At 40.2% G+C, this 17,707-nt stretch overlaps 1 protein-coding gene across 3 annotated transcripts in view; it reads left to right on the top strand.

The window, feature by feature from the left end:
- Positions 1-17,707, top strand: part of NAPB (N-ethylmaleimide-sensitive factor attachment protein, beta) — a 98,490-nt gene that overhangs the window by 75,525 nt on the left and 5,258 nt on the right. For all 3 annotated transcript variants that reach the window (XM_006902899.1, XM_006902897.1, XM_006902898.1), the window contains 3 exons: positions 5,885-5,989; positions 8,795-8,863; positions 13,594-13,644. In XM_006902899.1, the coding sequence (XP_006902961.1) occupies positions 5,885-5,989; positions 8,795-8,863; positions 13,594-13,644 (225 nt within the window). The remainder of the gene's footprint in view (positions 1-5,884; positions 5,990-8,794; positions 8,864-13,593; positions 13,645-17,707) is intronic.

Here is a 17,707-nt window from a genome sequence, read left to right as displayed (position 1 = left end):
TGGGTTAGAGAATCAATAGTCTGTTTTTCCTGTCTTTTGATGTGTTTGCTTATTGCTATAAATTGACCTCTGATTACTGCTTTGGCTGTTTCCCAGAGGTTTTGGCAAATGGTGTTTTCATTGTCATTAGTTTCAAGAAACTTTTTAATTTTATTTTTTATTTCTTCTATTACCCACTCATGTTCAAGCAAGGTGTTGTTCAGCTTCCAAATGTATGGTTTTTTTCTCCTTTATCGTTCTATTATTAATTTCTAATTTTCTAACATTATGGTCTGACAAGATGGTTTGTATTATTTCTATGTTTTTTTAATTTATTGATGCTTGCCTTGTGACCTAGAATGTGATCTATTTTATAGAATGTTCCATGCACACTGGAGAAGAAGGTATACTGTGCTTTTGGGGGGTGCATTAGTCTATAAATATCTATGAGGTCAAGTTGGCTTATTGTGTGGTTTAATTCTTCTGTATATGTGTTGAGTTTTTTTCTGGTAGTTCTATCTTTTCTTGAGAGGGGTGTATTGAGGTCTCCCAGCACTATAGTAGTGTTGTCTATTTCCTTTTTCAGTTTTGTAATGCTTGTTTTATGTCTTTTGCTGGTCTTTCATTTGGTGCATAGATACTTATTATTGTTATATCCTCTTGTTCTATTGACCCTTTCAGCATTATATAGTGACCTTCCTTGTCCTTTGCGATCATTTTTACATTGATATTTATTTTATCAGATTAATATGGGTACTCCTGCTTTTTTCTGGTTGCCATTTGCTTGGTATATTTTTCCCCACCCTCTTATTTTTAGCCTATCTTTATCTTCATTTTTCAGGTGTGTCTCTTATAGACAACATATTGATGGATTTTGTGTTTTTATCCAATCTGCTACTCTCTTTCTCTTCAGCGGTGCATTGAAACCATTCACATTCCATGTGATTATTGATAGGCTAGGTTTTATTGCTATTATTGTGTTGAGTTCTTTTTGGTGTTGTTGATAGTTACTTTGGACCATGGAGCTTTTTGTGGTATGTCTTTAAAAAGGACATCTCTGAGGAGTCTCTCCTGCAATGCTGGTCTTGTTTTTACAAACTCTCTTAGGTTCTGCTTTTCTGGGAATATCTTGATCTGTCCTTCATATTTGATGGATAATTTTGCTGGGTACAGTATTCTTGATTGACAGTTGTGTTCTTTGAGTGTTTGATATATGTCCTTCCACTCTCTTCTTGCCTGCATGGTTTCTGCTGAGAAATTGGCACTTAATCTTATCTGTTCTCCCTTATAGGTTACTCTTTGTTTCTCCCTTGCTGCTTTCAGGATTCTCTCCTTATCTTTGGTTCTGGCAAATTTAACTATGATATGCCTTAATGTTTTTTTCTTTTGGGGTTTAATCTATATAGTGTTTGTTGAGCTTCCTGAATATATATTCTCTCATTCTTCATTATGTCTGGGAAGTTTTCCTCTAGTAATTCTTCCACAACTTTTTCAGTGCCTTTACTTTCTTCTTCCTTTTTCTGGGATTCCAATGATGTGCATGTTATTTTTCTTGATGGTGTCCCACATTACTCTTAGGTTTTCTTCTTTTTCCTTCTTTTTTGAGTCTACTTTTTGTTCTAGTAGATCAGTGGTGACAATTTTTTGTTCAGTTTCACTGATTCTGTGTTCCATCTCATCAACTCTGCTCATATGTCCCTCCATCGTGTTGACAGTCTCTGAAACATTGGACCTTATATTTTTAATGGTGGATTCTTGTTTTTCCAGTGCCGCTAATGCCTCATTTGTTTCCTCTGCAATGTTCTGCATTGTTTTTTTGAGCTCCCTCCTGGTCTTTGCTTGTAGTATCCTGTAATTCATCAAGTTTGTTTTTCATCCATTGGATATATTCAGTCACTCCTCTTTTAAATTCTGTGTCAGAAAGTTCCATGAGACTTTCTGGCTTCAGGGAATCTGCTGATACTGTGTTGCCCTTTGTGAGTGACATCTTGCTTTGCTCTTGTGTATTGTGTGGGATATTGTGTGCTTTCTTCAAGACATTGATATGTTCTTGATCTGAAGACAATGCTCTTGAGATGAGCTGGGCAGCCACCGAACTTCTGCATTTCTCTGAATTTCTGACTTCAGAGAAATGTCCGTTCAGAGCCCGCTAGGGCAATCTCTTGTAGGTAAGACAGGTCGAGGTGCTCCCAATTAAAGGCAAGTAGATTGCCCAGACGTGCACGCACTGGTGTGGAGCCAAATGGGGTGAGGCAGGCAGAGGGTTGGGGTAATCACAAGGGCAGGTCAAACACTTGGGGGACCTTGGTCAAACATCTGCTTTCTCAGTGTGCTCACGATTGGGGTCCCTACTCAAGTTCCTGCTGTCCGTTTCCTACCCAGTGATTTTCTCAGTGTTCCCTGCCTGGTGGCACTTATGCAGGTGCCCTCACACAACAGCCCCACTCCAGCAGAGTCCTGGATCCAACAGGATCCGAAAAGTCAAGGTCAAATTCCCACCGACCCACTAGCCTCTGGCTGGTTTGCAGAGTCTACAGAAGCCAGCTGGCTGGCTCGTTTTGGGCAGTTGGTGTAGCCCAAGAGAGCTCGGTCAAATTCCCCACCAGTGTGCCCGTTCTTAGGTGCTCTCCCAGGTAATCAGCAATGCCTCAGTAAACCCAGCCAGGATCCTACCGGCCTTTCTCTTGCCAGATTAGTTCCACAGCAGCTCGGCTGATAGCTCTGGGTGATGGCTGGATTGGTCACAGGGCTGTGGCGGGGGCTGAGGTTCGTGGTTGTGGAGCTGCAAGGGGTGGTGGGGGAAGGGGGGGAAAGCAAGGGACTAGGGGGCAAAGGAACACAGGGCTTGGACACTACCACCAAGAGGTAGGGGCCGGGGCTTGGGCGCTGCTGGGAGTTTATGCAGCAGCACCCTGTGTGTTGGGGGTCATGCAGGTGTGTGCTGTAAGGGGCTCACACAGTGGGGGGTAGTCGTCGCTCCTCTGGGGTCATAAGGTGTTCGTTCCTCTGGAGTTCCACGATGGCTGGCCCAGAATGGATGCATTTCAATGTCAAGAAGACAAAGATTGTCACCACTGGGCTGATAGGCAACATCATGGTAGATGGAGAAAAACATTGAAACTGGTAACAATATCATCTTTGGATCCACAGTTAACACCCTTGGTACTAGCAATCAGGAAATCAGGAGATTTATTGCACTAGGAAAGTTTCCTGTTAGGGACCTCCCCAAATTATTGAGGATTAATGATGTCAGTTTGGAGATTAAGGTGTGTGTGATTCAGGCCATAGTGTCTCTGATCACTTGTTAGGCATCAGAGAGCTGGAACAATGAATATGGATGACAGAAGAATTGATGCCTTTGAGCTGTAGTGTTGGAGAAGAGCACTGTGAACATCTATGGACAGCCAAAAGAACAGATATGTCTTGGAAAGGGTGCAGCCAGAGTGCTTATTGGAGGCAAAGATGGATGAGGCTTTGCCTCACATATTGCTAGGAGGGGCTATCCCATAGAGAAGGACATGATGTTCAGAAAGGTAGAGGGTCAGTGAAGGATAGAAAGACCCTCGACCAGGTGGATTGACATAGTGACTGTTGCAGTGGGCTCTAATGTGTCAGAAGATATAAGGATGGCACAGGATAGGACAGGTGCAGATCTGTTGTTTATGCAGAGTCACTATGGGTCATACACAACTTGACTACACACAACAACAACAGCAACAATAGGGTTTTGTCCATCCTCAGAACCTGGTAGCATTTCTGGATTGCTGGCTTCTTCATTTCCAAGTCTCAGTTGTTGTTGTTGTTGTTGTTATGTGCCGTCGAGTTGTTTGTGACTCATAGTGACCCTATGCACAACAGCCCTAAACCCTGCTCTGTCCTGCGCCAACTGCACTGCCTCTGACACACCCATCCCGATTACCCCAGTCACCAAGTCAATCCATCTCATAGAGGGTCTTCCCCTCCTGCGCCGTCCCTCCACCCTCCCAAGCATGATGTCCCTCTCCAAGGACCCGTCCCTCCTGGCAACATGTCCAAAGTATGTCAGACGAAGCCCCCGAATCCTTGCCTCCAAGGAGTAGCTTGGTTTAATCCTCTCTAAGATGAATCTGTTTGTCTTCCTGGCAGTCCATGGTACATTCAGTACTCTTCTCCAGCACCACAGCTCAAAAGCATCCACTCTCCTTCTGTCCTCCCTAGTCATTGTCCAACTCTCTGATGTATAACAAGCGATTGCAAAGACCATGGCCTGTATCAGGCGCACCTTAGTCTCCAGACAGACACTGTTGCTCCTGAGTACTTTAGAGAGGTCCCTAACAGCAGACTTTTCCATCGTGATACGCTTTTTGATTTCCTGACTGCTGATGCCAAGAGTGTTGACTGTGGAGCCAAGCAAACTGAAGCTGTGAACAATCTCAATCTCTTCGTCATCCATCCTGACGCTGCCAATTGGTCCAGTGGTGAGAATCTTTGTCTTCTTGACATTGAGCCTCAGTCCATACTGAAGGCTGCAGTCCTTGACCCTTCGCAGCAAGTGCATGAGGTCCTCCTCAGTTTCAGCAAGCAGGGTTGTGTCATCTGCTTAACGCAGATTGTTAATAGATCTTCCACCAACCCTGATGCCACAATTCTCCTCATAGAGCCCAGCCTCTCAGATAATCTGCTCTGCGTACATGTTGAAAAGGTATGGAGACAGGATGCATCCCTGGCGCACACCCTTCCCAATTTTGAACCATGCAGTGTTACCCTGCTCTGTTCTGACTGCTGACTCTTGGTCCAAGTATAGGTTTCATATTAGCACAACTAAATGTTCTGGTATTCCCATTCTTCTCAGAGTCAGCCACAATTTGTTATGAACCACACAGTCAAATGCCTTTGCATAATCAATGAAACACAGATAGACATTCTTCTCGTATTCTCTGCTTTCAGCCAAGATACATCTAACATCAGCAACAATATCCCTAGTACCACGAGGCCTTCTAAATCCAGCCTGGACTTCCGGCAGTTCTCTGCTGATGTGCTGTTCTAATCGTTTTTGGATAATCTTCAGTAGAATCTTGCTTGCATGTGAAATCAATGACACTGTTCTGTAGTTTCCACACTCAGTTGGGTCACCTTTCTTTGGAATGGGAACAAATAAAGATCTCTTCCAGTCAGTTGGCCAAGTGGCTGTTCTCCAGATTTCTTGGCACAACTTGGTGAGCACATCCAGGGCAATATCTGTTATCTGAAATACTTCAATTGGTATACCATCTATTCCTGGGGCCTTATTTTTTGCTATTTCCTTCAAAGCAGCTTGAACTTCTTCCTTCATCACCATAGGCTCTTGCTCATATGTTATTTCTTTAAATTCCTCTGTATCTGCCAATTCCTTTCTATATAGTGACTCAGTATATTCCTTCCATCTTCTTTTAATATTTCCTGGATCATTTAATATTCTGCCCAAAGCATCCTTGATTACAGCAACTCGAGGTTTGAATTTGTTCTTCAGTTCCTTGAGTCTCAGTTATATGAGACAAAAAGAAAACTCACAAAACTTATCACACTGTGTTAGCCTTCAGGTCCTAGGATTCCTATCTGATCTGTTATTCTCTTCATCTTTTTCCGTTTACTTATGTTTTTTTTTATGCAAGTTTTACAATGACTATTAGTCATACTTAGCAAGAGGAATAGAGAAAAGTATGTCTGTTCCATCTTCCTTGAGTTAACAGCAGTACTTCATGGGAATATTTATAATATTGTTTTATATATAGTAAAATTTCCAAATGTATTGTCTTAAAAGAATGTATTTTATAACTAAACTAATGCAAAATATGTAAGTATTTCCTAAAGGGCAAAGAAGTAAAATACATTTCCTACATGTAAGAGGACAAACTTAAAACAATTTAACTCAATTTTCTATGTCTAGGTTGGAGCAAACACTATGGACAATCCTTTATTGAAGTACAGCGCAAAGGATTATTTCTTTAAAGCAGCTCTCTGCCACTTCATAGTAGATGAATTAAATGCTAAGGTAAGGAGTACTTTGAGGCTACTTTTCTAATACATTTTGCCCAAGAGAATAGGCCTTGAGTCTTCTAGCACTCTTGAATTAATTTTGTTTAGATAGTAGTAGCAAGACTATAGTCCCTTCCCTCAGTTGATTGCATGAAATTGGTCTAATTCACAGCTAACCTTCCAGTAGAATTTCAGAGACTGGATATTAGGTGGGAGACTGCCCATATTTTTCCTGTGGATTCAAACAACCAGAGAATTGCCACCATTAGCAGCATAGCTCCCTATGGACAGTGCCAACAGAATGTCAATACTAAAGTCATTGCTGTTGAGTCAGAACTAACTCCCAACTAACACTCCAGTGTGCTTTATAAAAGCTGTAAATCTAGGTACGTTATAGGGAAGAATAATAAAATTATTTTGTTTCCCAGGTAGAATCCCATAACGACTACTGAAACTGCTCTTTAAATTTCCTTTGGCAATTTTGCTTTATAGAAATTAGGGAGCTCAGAAGGAAACAAGTAAACCAATACAAAGGCAAAATGGTAAATGGCAGACTAGGCAGATTGAAGCCCACCAGAAAGTAAGATACCAGAAAGCAAAGCTAACATATACAGATGATAATTCAGAAACTTTGCCTACAGAAGGAAAAGATAAGTAATTGAAGCACCAGCTGAAGGAACAAACTGAATATAAATGTTGGATAAGGAAACTCACAAAGTGAACAATTCCAAACAACGTGCATATCCATTTTGAATGGTGGTCTCTTCAACACAGGAACTTGGGACTGCATCAGTATCCACTCCAGCAACTGACTAATGACTAGAAAAGTACATTTCCCCTTCTGCTACCCATGACATTCCAGGCATCAGGAGAATGACTCACTCCATCCATCAGCCACCATCAGTGACTGGTAGGAGACAAATACCAAGTTAGCAAGCAGTGAAACACATTCATAATACTCAATTGGGCCTATCAAAACAAGATGATAAAAAGAAAATGCCAACACAGTATCTCAGGAGTAGATCATTTTAAACTAGACCCAAAAAAACTCAAGAGAAGATGAAACCAAAATGTAACCAGAACTCCTCTTTTTCTCTGCCATTGTGTTTCATGCAGCCATGTCTTGTCTTCACTATGTCTTCTCACACTGCCAGGAAACAAAAGTAGAACTGTCCCATTCCTCTGTGGATTTAAATGAAAAGTGGCAATAAAATCAGTTAACAACTCTAAGAAGAGAGATTAGAAGAAAACCAAGCTAGGTCTCTGAGGAGTTGCACATATGACAGCAGCAAATAATGAACCGTTTCGTTCATTAGCATCATTATTTGTCAAAATGACTGACATGCTACCATATCAAGTTTAAAATTATGTCACTATCTGATCACTTCCCACAAAATGTGTATGGTTTTATGCACCCATGTTTTCACAAAATATGAGACTTATGGTGGAAAAATAAAATAACCAGAAAACATTTCAGAGGAAAAAAGCTGTTGAATCTGCTTTATGATAAAAATAATGATAAAAGTTTCCTGTGGATTGAGAGAAAGACAGAAAACAGATTTTAAAGAAGGGAGGGGGCGAAGGAATTAGGAAAGATCCAGGGGAGGGGGAATCTGAAAAGATGGGGTAATAGTGGGCTTGGGTCAATGGTGATTAATTTTATAAGACACAATGTGTGGAAATTATCATAAGAAACACAAGGTGAATGGAGAAAGAAGTCCCAACAAAAAATAATAAAACTTATGGGGGAAAATGTAAAAGTAAAAATCCTGCAGAAGCAAATACATAAAAATGAATGAAAATTAGCAATATACAGTTAAGAAATTATATGAAAAGAGTAGATAGATAATGAACACTGCTTTGGGACAGTTGAGGAAAGGAATGTTTAAAAGAAACATGACAGGAATTATATCTGTGACAATCTACAATAAGAGGTGCATTGCAAAATGGACTAGGGGAGGGGAAGGGAGGAAAATATTCAACAATGAATGAATATGTTAATTTAAAAAAAAAAGAGAGAGACTTGGGATTTCTTAAGCCAAAGGAGAACGGGAGTGGATCCACCTCGGTTTATTGAGAACAGTACATCCTTGCACTCTGTGATCTAGGTACTTCTACCCTTACACCATACTGACTGCAACATACAGAGAAAGCTTGGGTTTTCTTAAGCCAAAAGGGTAAAGGAGTGGACTCGTTGTGGTTTTCCAGAGAACCAACACTCATCCCAATAAAAGGAGCACACCAACATACAATTCCTTCACAAAACATCCCCGTCCTCTGGAACATTACACACTTATAATAGCTTAACATCTACAGCAGAAAACAAAACAAAAAATATTCCCCACTTGACTATGTTTAAGGAAGTAAATTCCTCAGCCATTCTCTTTTATTCTCTAAGGGGAATTTGAGATAGAATGAGAATCTAGGGAGAACCTGAAAAAGCTGCAAAGTGAAAATTGGAAGATGATACAAGACTTGGACAACCTTGATGGTTCTGGTGTCAAACTGGAGTTGGAAGAGCAGAATTGAAGTTACTATGAGAAACAACATTCTACTTTCTAACAAATGATTTATTTGTAATTTGGACAGCGTTAAGAACTTCACCAATTTGATCTATGACAACAGCTAGCTTTAGAGTTTTTAGGTTCACATTAGTTTAGAAATTTGTTCATAATTGAAATTTCAAGTTCACCATAATAATCTTATGTATTGATTTTGATACTAAATGTAGTTTAATACAGTTAATAAGTTAATACAGTATTAAAGATTTTGTTTCCCAGTTATGTAAGTTTGGCATTAAAAAACTATGTTTCTTTCTCAGCTTGCTCTTGAGAAATATGAGGAAATGTTTCCAGCATTTACTGATTCAAGAGAATGTAAATTACTGAAAGTAAGTAATTTTTGAACCTTGGGGGGAAAAGCTTCTCCTGTCAGGTGACAACATATAGACAGGTTGGAATTTAAGTGAAATTTTAATTGTGTGAAGTCTGATAATTGATAGAACTTAGTATTTTTGCTTTTGCATTATGCAAAAAATGTTTTTGCATACATTGTTGTTATTGTTGATTGTTATGGAGTTGAGCATGACTCATAACTACCCTTTGACCTGAAACCTTTCTGTAAATATCATCATTTCTTAAAGTTCGTAGAGTTTCCAGAAGCTTGTTGTTTAGGAAACTGTCTTAAACTGTTTTAAATTATGTATAATATTATATATATGACTTCAAATTCTTATACCACTTTTCACTTAAGGTCTATCTCATGACCTAACTGGTTTGCAGATTTAATGCCATTTGTCCAACCAAAGTACAAATGCAAGAGTGACCCTGGCTATGATGATGAAGGTTCATGTGTCAGCCTAGCTGAACTGTAGTTCTCAATGGTTTGGCAGTTGCATAATAGTGTGATTTGACACTCTTGATGTAATCTTCCATTTTGTTACCTGGTTTGGTCATCCTCTGTTTCACACACTGCTCATTTCCCCCAATGGCCTGATCTTTGGAAAAGTATTTTCAAATTTATTTATTTGTTTTTAAATTTTTCATTATGATTTGTATAAACGTTTACAGGGCAGATTGGTATTTAAACTATTTTTCAGTGTTGCTTATGTTCCCCACTTATTCTTGTTTTCCATTCTTCCCATTACCCTCCACCTTCCTAAGCTTTTTCCTTAGACAAACGCTGCCTTTATGAGCTGGTGTGACTGACTGGTGAAGGGCTGAGGATCTTCCTACTATTATATCTTGTCTGTTACTTGGCAGCAAGTTGTGCCACAGGACTGAGTTCACTTCTAGGCTCAAAGAGGGCCATTAGTCTTGGAGGATCCCCTAGTCTCTGGTTGTCAGACAAATAATCCTGGCTATTATTGTTATCTGAAATTTTTATTCTACATTTCTTACTCGCTCTACCCATGACTTTCAATTGTGATCCTTTTCAGAGTGGTTAGCAGTGGTTCTCTGGTCTCAAGGTAATGGAATTTGAGGATTGAGGGGCTTGTTGGTGCTTTCAACACCTTTGGTACCAGCAATTAGGAGAGTGCTCCTTGGAAGCTTCATCTCACATATTTTGGGCATGTTGTTGGGGATGGCTATTTCTTGGAGAAAGGACATCATGCTCGGAAAGGTGGAGGATTGGTGAAAGAGAGGAAGACCCTAAATAGGCTGGATTGAGACAGTGACTATAGCAAGAGACACAAGCGTGTCGGAGATGATAAAGCTGTATAATATAGGAAAAAGTTCAGCTCTGTTGTGCATAGGGTCGTTATGAGTCATACTTAAGTCACTGGAACAACAACATTTACAATAATTAGCCATCAAATAGCCAATATATTATAAAGCCATATGATGATGTTGTGTACTGTCAAGTCAGAACGAACCTATAGCTGACCCTCCGGCAGGTTTTCAGAGGCAGTTAATCGCACAGGAGGAGATTACCCATCCTTCTCCCGTGGAGCAGCTGGTGGATTCGAACCATATGCCTTCAGGATTGCAGTACAGCTTCTTACAACTAGACCACCAAAGCTCCTTCTATAACCACATATTGTTGTTGTTATGTGCCATTGGGTCGCCTGCAACTCATTGTGACCCTGTGTATTACAGCTCTTAAAGCCTGCTCTGTCCTGAGCCAGTCTCACTGACTCTGATACACCTACCCGTATTGTCCTACTTACTATATCAATCCTTCTAATCCAGGATCTTCTTCTCCTGTGCTATCCCCCCACCCTTCCAAGTATGATGTCCTTCTCCAGGGACCTGTCCTTCCTGGCCACATACCCAAAGTATGTGAGATGGAGTTTCAAAACCCTAGCCTCCAAGGAGAAACTTGGTTTCACCCTCTCCAAGACAGACCTATTTGTTTTCTTGGAGGTCCATGGTATATTCAATACTCTTCTCCAGCACCACAACTTAAAGGCATTAATTCTTCTGTCATCCTTAGTTATTGTCCAGCTTTCAGATGCATAGCAAGTAATTGTGAAGACCTTGGTCTGAATCATATATGCTGTTGTTTTGTCCCGTTGAGTTGCCTTCGACGACTCATAGCAACCCTATGTACAACAGCCCTAAATCCTGCTCTATTTGCCAATATTATTGTCCCTGACACACCTACCCACACTACCCATTGATTCAGTCAGTGAACCAGTCCATCTCATTGAGGGTCTTCTTCTCTTGCTCTGTCCCTCCACCCTCTCCAAGGACTATTCCCTCCCTGCAACATGCCCAGAGTATGTCAGATGAAGGTTCAGAATCCTTGCCTTTAAGGAACAGCTTGGTTCAACCCTCTCCAGGATGATAATATGGCTAATTATTTCCTGTGTTTTTTACTGTATTTACTCTAGACAACAGGAGGCCAATGGATGCACCTTAGAGTTTCCAGTTCTTACACTGTTCTTGGGGTCTATGTTACACTGGTTGACTTTGGTCCTAAGGCGCCATGACTGGGTATTTGATGATCGCAAAAAAGTTTATGTAATAGTGCCCCCTTCTGGCTCTACTACATACATGGTTATTTACAGCACAGACAGATAATCATGTTAAAATATCATCTGCCCAGCCTATGTATGATCATGGAAAGTGGAAGTATACTTCCCTTCACTTGCCCATATCTGTTTTCCTTACTTGTCTACCTATTTTTCCACTTGTAGATTACTGTTTATCCTGGTAATGAATGTGAGGCTGTGAGAGTAGTGCAGCTGAGTCTTTTCTTTAATAATAATATGCTAATTACTCTTACTTTGCAAAGCCTTTCCCATCACTCACCGAGTTGACTATGACTCTTAGCAGCCCTGTGAACAGTACATCTAAAGCCCACCCTATCCTGTGCTATCCTCATTATCTCAGACACACTCAAACTGACTGTTATAGTCAATGTCTCAACCCATCTTCCCCTCTTCTCTGACTTTCCTTCCATCTTTCCAAGTTTGAGGTCCTTCTTTTCAAGAACTGTCTTCTCCTAATAAAATGCCCAAAATATGTCAGACAAATATGTCATAAAATATGTCTTTTGTCTGTATCACTCAGTATAATGCCCACTAGATTCATCCATGTTATACAATGTTCCATGAAATTCCTTATTCTGTAATGTTGTATTAATAAATATACCATTCTGTGTGTATATCGCATTGTTTATCTAGTCATCCATTGCTGGGTACTTAGGTGGTTTTCATGTCTTTGTTGTAAATAATGCTGCACTGAACATGGAGATATATATATATATATATATATATATATATATATATATATATATATATATATTTGTGATATGTGTCCCAGCTTTTACTTCCTTGGGAGAGATATGTAATAATGAGATTACGGGATCAAATAGTGTTTCTATTTCCAATTTTTTTAAGAAAATGAATACTGCTTTCAACAGTGGTTTCACCATTGTACTACCAGTGAGTTCCAGTCTTTCAATACCCTCACCAGATTTTGTTGTTTTAAGTCTTCATGATCTTTGCTATTATTATTGCTGGGTAAGATGATACCTCTATGTTGTTTTATTTGGTGACTTAGTGCTAAGGAATTGCACTGCCAACCGAAAGGTTTGTGGTTTAAACTCACTAGCTGCTCTACAGGAGACTGATGGGCAGTCTCTTCCCTTGCAGTTCACTGCCTCTGAAAACCCACTGTGGGGTCAGCTAGGAGTCACTTCTCACCTAATAGCTGAAAGAGGATGACTCTGGTGTCATCATCTATAGAAAGTTGTGCTGCTACCTCAAAGGCCGGGCTTCTGGCAGCTCAAATTCACCAGTGGCTCTGCAGGAAAAAGATGGATAGTCTCCTCCTAGGAAAACCCAGTGGAGAGTCAGCTTTGAGTCAGTTCTTAATAAGCAGCAATGAGAGAGAGAATGGAAATGAGCTCTGGTGGTCTCGTCTGGTGGTTAACTACCTCCACGAGTTTGACTCCACCAAGGTCTCAGTGGGAGAGTGATAGGCAGTCTCCTCCTATTGGGACTTAGTCTTGGAAACCCAGTATAGGATCACTATAAATCAGAATTGACTCAGTGGCAGGGAGTTCAAGAGTTTTTCCCCACTGTCTGATGAATGAAAACATTGCCTCATGTGTTTCTTTATTGGTTGGATAAATGCCTTTTTTAGTTCATATCCTTTGCCTTTTTTTTTTAAATTGAATTGTTTGCCTTTCTGTTGTTTCTGTAAATCATAGCTATTTGTCTGATGTTCTACTGTCTCTCACTTGGTGTACCTCTGTTGTCTCTAGTCTGATTCCAAACATCTTTGCTCCGTCTGTTAGGTTCTCATTTTGGAGAAGTCTTGATCCATATAAGAATTTAATTTTTCACATGTTCCATTCATCTAGTTTATCTTCTGAATTTGTACATTTTTTGTGATTGATAATAATTGATAATCCATTTATTTGATAAATTATGACCCTTTGGCTTACCCCTGTTCTTTAATCTTACATTCAGGCCATTCTTTCACCTTGAGTTAGCGTTTGTGTGTGATAAAGGGAATGATGAGATAATTATTTGTATTAGATTAGTGTCCAAATTTTATGAGGTATTTGGTAATATCCTTTAATATAATACTAAGATTAAAACTGTTTTGAAAATATCTATTAATGAAACTTCTCACCCTTTTAATTCTTCTCTATTTTATCCCATAGAAACTCCTAGAAGCTCACGAAGAACAGAACAGTGAAGCTTACACTGAAGCAGTAAGTTAGGCTTTGTAAATATACGTCATTTAAAAAAAATTAATTTACAGAAACTTAAATTTTTAAATTGTTTAACATACCTGAACAAGCTGGCTTGCTGAAACTTGAGGACCTAAAACTCTTGCTGCTGCAGCCTTAAATGTGAATTGAAGCACAACATCAAGAAAACAAAGATTCTTTGGAGTGGGGGGGCTTCTGATCTGGTTCCATCAGGTTCTCCCACTGCAGTCCCAGCAGCTCGGTGGCGGTTAGAGAGGCCGTGCCAGAGTAACCCAGCTTCACGAAGGCTCTGTGCACACTGCAGCTTACAGGCACGAGCACTCCCTACTGCCAAAATGTCCAAAAGGAAGGTCAGCTTGGCCCAAGAGGAGATCAGCGAGTCTGTCAGCTAAGCCACCTGCAAAAGTGGAAACTAAGCCCAAAAAGGCAGCAGGAAAGGAAAAGTCTTCTGACAAAAAAAAAGTACAAACAAAAGGGAAAAGGGGAGCAAAGGGAAAACAGGCTGAAGTGGGTAACCAAGAAACTAAAGATTTATCTGCAGAAAATGGAGAAACTAAAAACAAAGAGAGTCCAGTCTCTGATGAAGCAGGAGAAAAAGAAGCCAAGTCTGATTAATATTTGTCTACTTTGTCTTGACGATGTGGATCATAACAAACTGTGGCTGACTCTGAGGAGAATGGGAATCCCAGAACACTTGATCGTACTAATGTGAAACCTATACTTAGACCAAGAGGCAGTTGTCAGAACACAGCAAGGAAAAATTGTGTGGTTCAAAATTGAGAAGGGCATACGCCAGGGATGTATCCTGTCTCCATACCTTTTCAGCCTATATGCTGAACAGATTATCTGAGAGGCTGGGCTCTATGAGGACAAATGTGGCATCAGGATTGGTGGAAGATCGATCAACAATCTGCATTATGCAGATGACACAACCCTGTTTGCTAGAACTGAGGACAACCTGAAGCACTTGCTGCTGAGGGTCAAGGACTGCAGCCTTCCATATCGATTGAGGCTCAATATCAAGAAGACAAAGAATCTCACCACTGGACCAATTGGCAGCATCAGAATGGATGATGAAGAGATTGAGATTGTTCACAGCTTTAGTCGGCTTGGCTCCCCAGTCAACAATCTTGGCACCAGCAGCCAGGAAATTAAAAGACAAATTGCATTGGAAAAGTCTGCTGTTAGGGACCTCTCCAAAGTACTGAAGAGCAATGGTGTCTCTCTGGAGACTAAGGTGTGTCTGATACAGGCCATGGTCTTTGCACTCACTTGGTATGCATCAGAAAGTTGGACAGTGACTAGGGAGGATAGAAGGAGAATTGATGCTTTTGAGCTGTGGTGCTGGAGAAGAGTATTGAAGGTACCATGGACTGCTAAGAAAACAAACAGATTCATCCTGGAGAGGGTTAAACCAGGTTGCTCCTTGGAGGCAAGGATCTTGAGGCTTCGTCTGACATATTTTGGACATGTAAGGAGGGACAGGTCCTTGGAGAGGGACATCATGCTTGGGAGGGTGGAGAGACAGCACAGGAGGGGAAGGCCCTCTGTAAGGTAGATTGATTCAGGGACTGGGGAAAGGGATGGGTGGTGTATCGGAGACAGTGCGATTGGCACAGGACAGAGCAGAGTTTAGGGCTGTTGTACATAGGGTCACTATGAGTCGCAAGCAACTCAACAGCACATAACAACAACAACAACAACCTTGTCTTATCAGTGGTCCCTGTATCTGCTTTCTTATACAGTCCAGAGGAATATTTTTTATCAACTGTTTTGTAAATGCAAGTTTTTTGTAGCTCTAAAAACATTTTAAAGAAGGAAATCCCACTTCATTCCATTTTTAAATGTAAATGCTTTTTTTTTAAGAGTTGACATCAGTTGCTGATTGATATTTTTTTTGGTACAACCAGAAAATGTGAGATGTTAAAATTGTAGGGGGATTTGGATGTCAGTGTAACATTCCATGGGGAAAGGGACACTTTTTATATCCCATAATACATAGCATACTTAATGACATTTTGGAGTCATAGTCATGCATTTATGACTTGAACATTTTAAATTAAGTCTATTTTCTATGTTTTTAGATTCTTAAATTAGAACATTGTTTAGTAAAATTTCTTCTTAAACATAACCACTCCTTCATGGATTTCTCCCTGTCAGATCTATGGATTCTGTAACAGCTTTGGTCTTGGTAGTCCAGTTTTCCTAATAACTTTGTTATGTGCTGTGAATGGTTGAAAATTTGAATGGGTAGTGTATTTGATTGTAAACTGTGAATTAGTGGGACTTAATGTGATAGATTATCAACAGGTGAAGATATTGGTACTTATTTTCTTCTTTATGAAAACTTTCCTCCACATTTAAAGCTGGAAGGTCACTGGAATTTAGAAAATAATTATAACTACGTGGCTTTTTTAGATTTTTGGTATGTGCATTAAGAATTGTGTACAAGTTGTTCATAAATGTCTCTGTACTGGCCCTTAAAACAACAAAAAAAAATATAAATCATGAAAGAATTAAAAAAAAAAAAAAGAAAACAAAGATTCTCACCACTGGGCCAGTTAGCAGCATCATGATAGACTGTGATAAGACTGAGATTATTAAAATCTTTAGTATGCTTGGCTCCACAATCAACACTCTTGGTACCAGCAGCAAGGAATTCCAAAGAAGAATTGTATTCAGAAAGTCTGCTGTCGGGGACATCTCCAGAGTACTGAAGAGCAATGCTGTTAGTATAGAGACTAAAGTACGCCTATTCCAGGCCAAGGTCTTTGCAATTACATGCTATGCATCAGAGAGCTGGACAGTGACTAGGGATGATAGAAGGAGAATTGATGCCTATGAGCAACTGTGCAGGAGAAGAATATTTATTGTGCCATGGACTGCTAGGAGAACAAACAGGTTCATCCTAGAGATGGTGAACCCAGGTTGCTCCTTGGAGGCAAGAAATCTGCAGCTCCATCTGACATACTTGGGGCATGTTGCAAGGAGGGACCAATCTTTGGAGAGGAACATTATGCTTGGGAAAGTGGAGAGACAGCACAAGAGAGGAAGATTCTCAATGAGATCGACTGACAGCATATAACAACAACAACTTGAGCATTGTTCCTATATACTAAATATATATCCTACAGGCCTTTACAAGTGGACAGTTCCATTAACTGTTATCACAAGGATGGAATCCCAGCTATATTGAGCATTGTTTCTTAAGCTCAAAACTCTAATGAGTTGTGAGGGTATTATTCAATAGTTTATGTTGTAACTGTTGTTGTTATATGCCGTCCAGTCACCTGAAACTCATATCTTATGCCAGTCTTATTGTCTTTATTACATCTACCTCCATTACCCCAGTCACTGAATCAATTCATCTCATTGAGGGTCTTCCTCTCTTGCCCTGTCCTTCCACCCTCCTGAGCCTGAGGTCCCTCTCCAAGGACTAATCCTGCCTTGCAACATATCCAAAGTATGTCATACGGAGCTTCAGAATCCTTGCCTCCAAGGAGCAGCCTGGCTTCACCCTTCTAGGACCAACTTTGTTCAGTATTCTTCTCCAGCTTCACAGCTTAAAGGCATCAATTCTCATCCACCCCTAGTCATTGTCCAGCTTTCCAATGCATAGCAAGTAACTGTAAAGACCATGGCCTTTATCAGGTGCACTTTAGTCTCCAGACTGACATTTTTGTTTTTCAGTACTTTGGAGAGGTCTCTGACAGCAGACTTTTCAAATGCAATTAGTCTTTTAATTTCCTGGCTGCTGGTACCAAGAGTGTTGATTGTAGAGCGAAGCAAACTGAAGCAGCTAACAATCTCAGTCTCTTCACCATCTATCATTATGCTGCCAATCAGCATAATGGTGAGAATCTTTGCTTTCTTGATGTTGAGCTTCAATCCATCTTTAAGGCTGTAGTCCTTATACTCCTCTAAATCTAAACATTCAGATTAAGACAGACTAGGAAGAAGGATTGGCCATCCACTTCTGAAATAGCAGGACTCTGAAAACCCTATGTACAACAGAACACACGTAGACTAACAGAAAGGGCAACCTAGGTAGAACTTTCAAGTA

Source organism: Elephantulus edwardii, unplaced genomic scaffold, assembly GCF_000299155.1.
Source record: "Elephantulus edwardii isolate Elephantulus edwardi_28Jun2011 unplaced genomic scaffold, EleEdw1.0 scaffold00467, whole genome shotgun sequence".
NCBI classification, from domain to species: Eukaryota; Metazoa; Chordata; class Mammalia; order Macroscelidea; family Macroscelididae; genus Elephantulus; species Elephantulus edwardii.
Note: the sequence above shows the minus strand (reverse complement) of the source record. Positions and strands in the feature narration are given on the sequence as shown.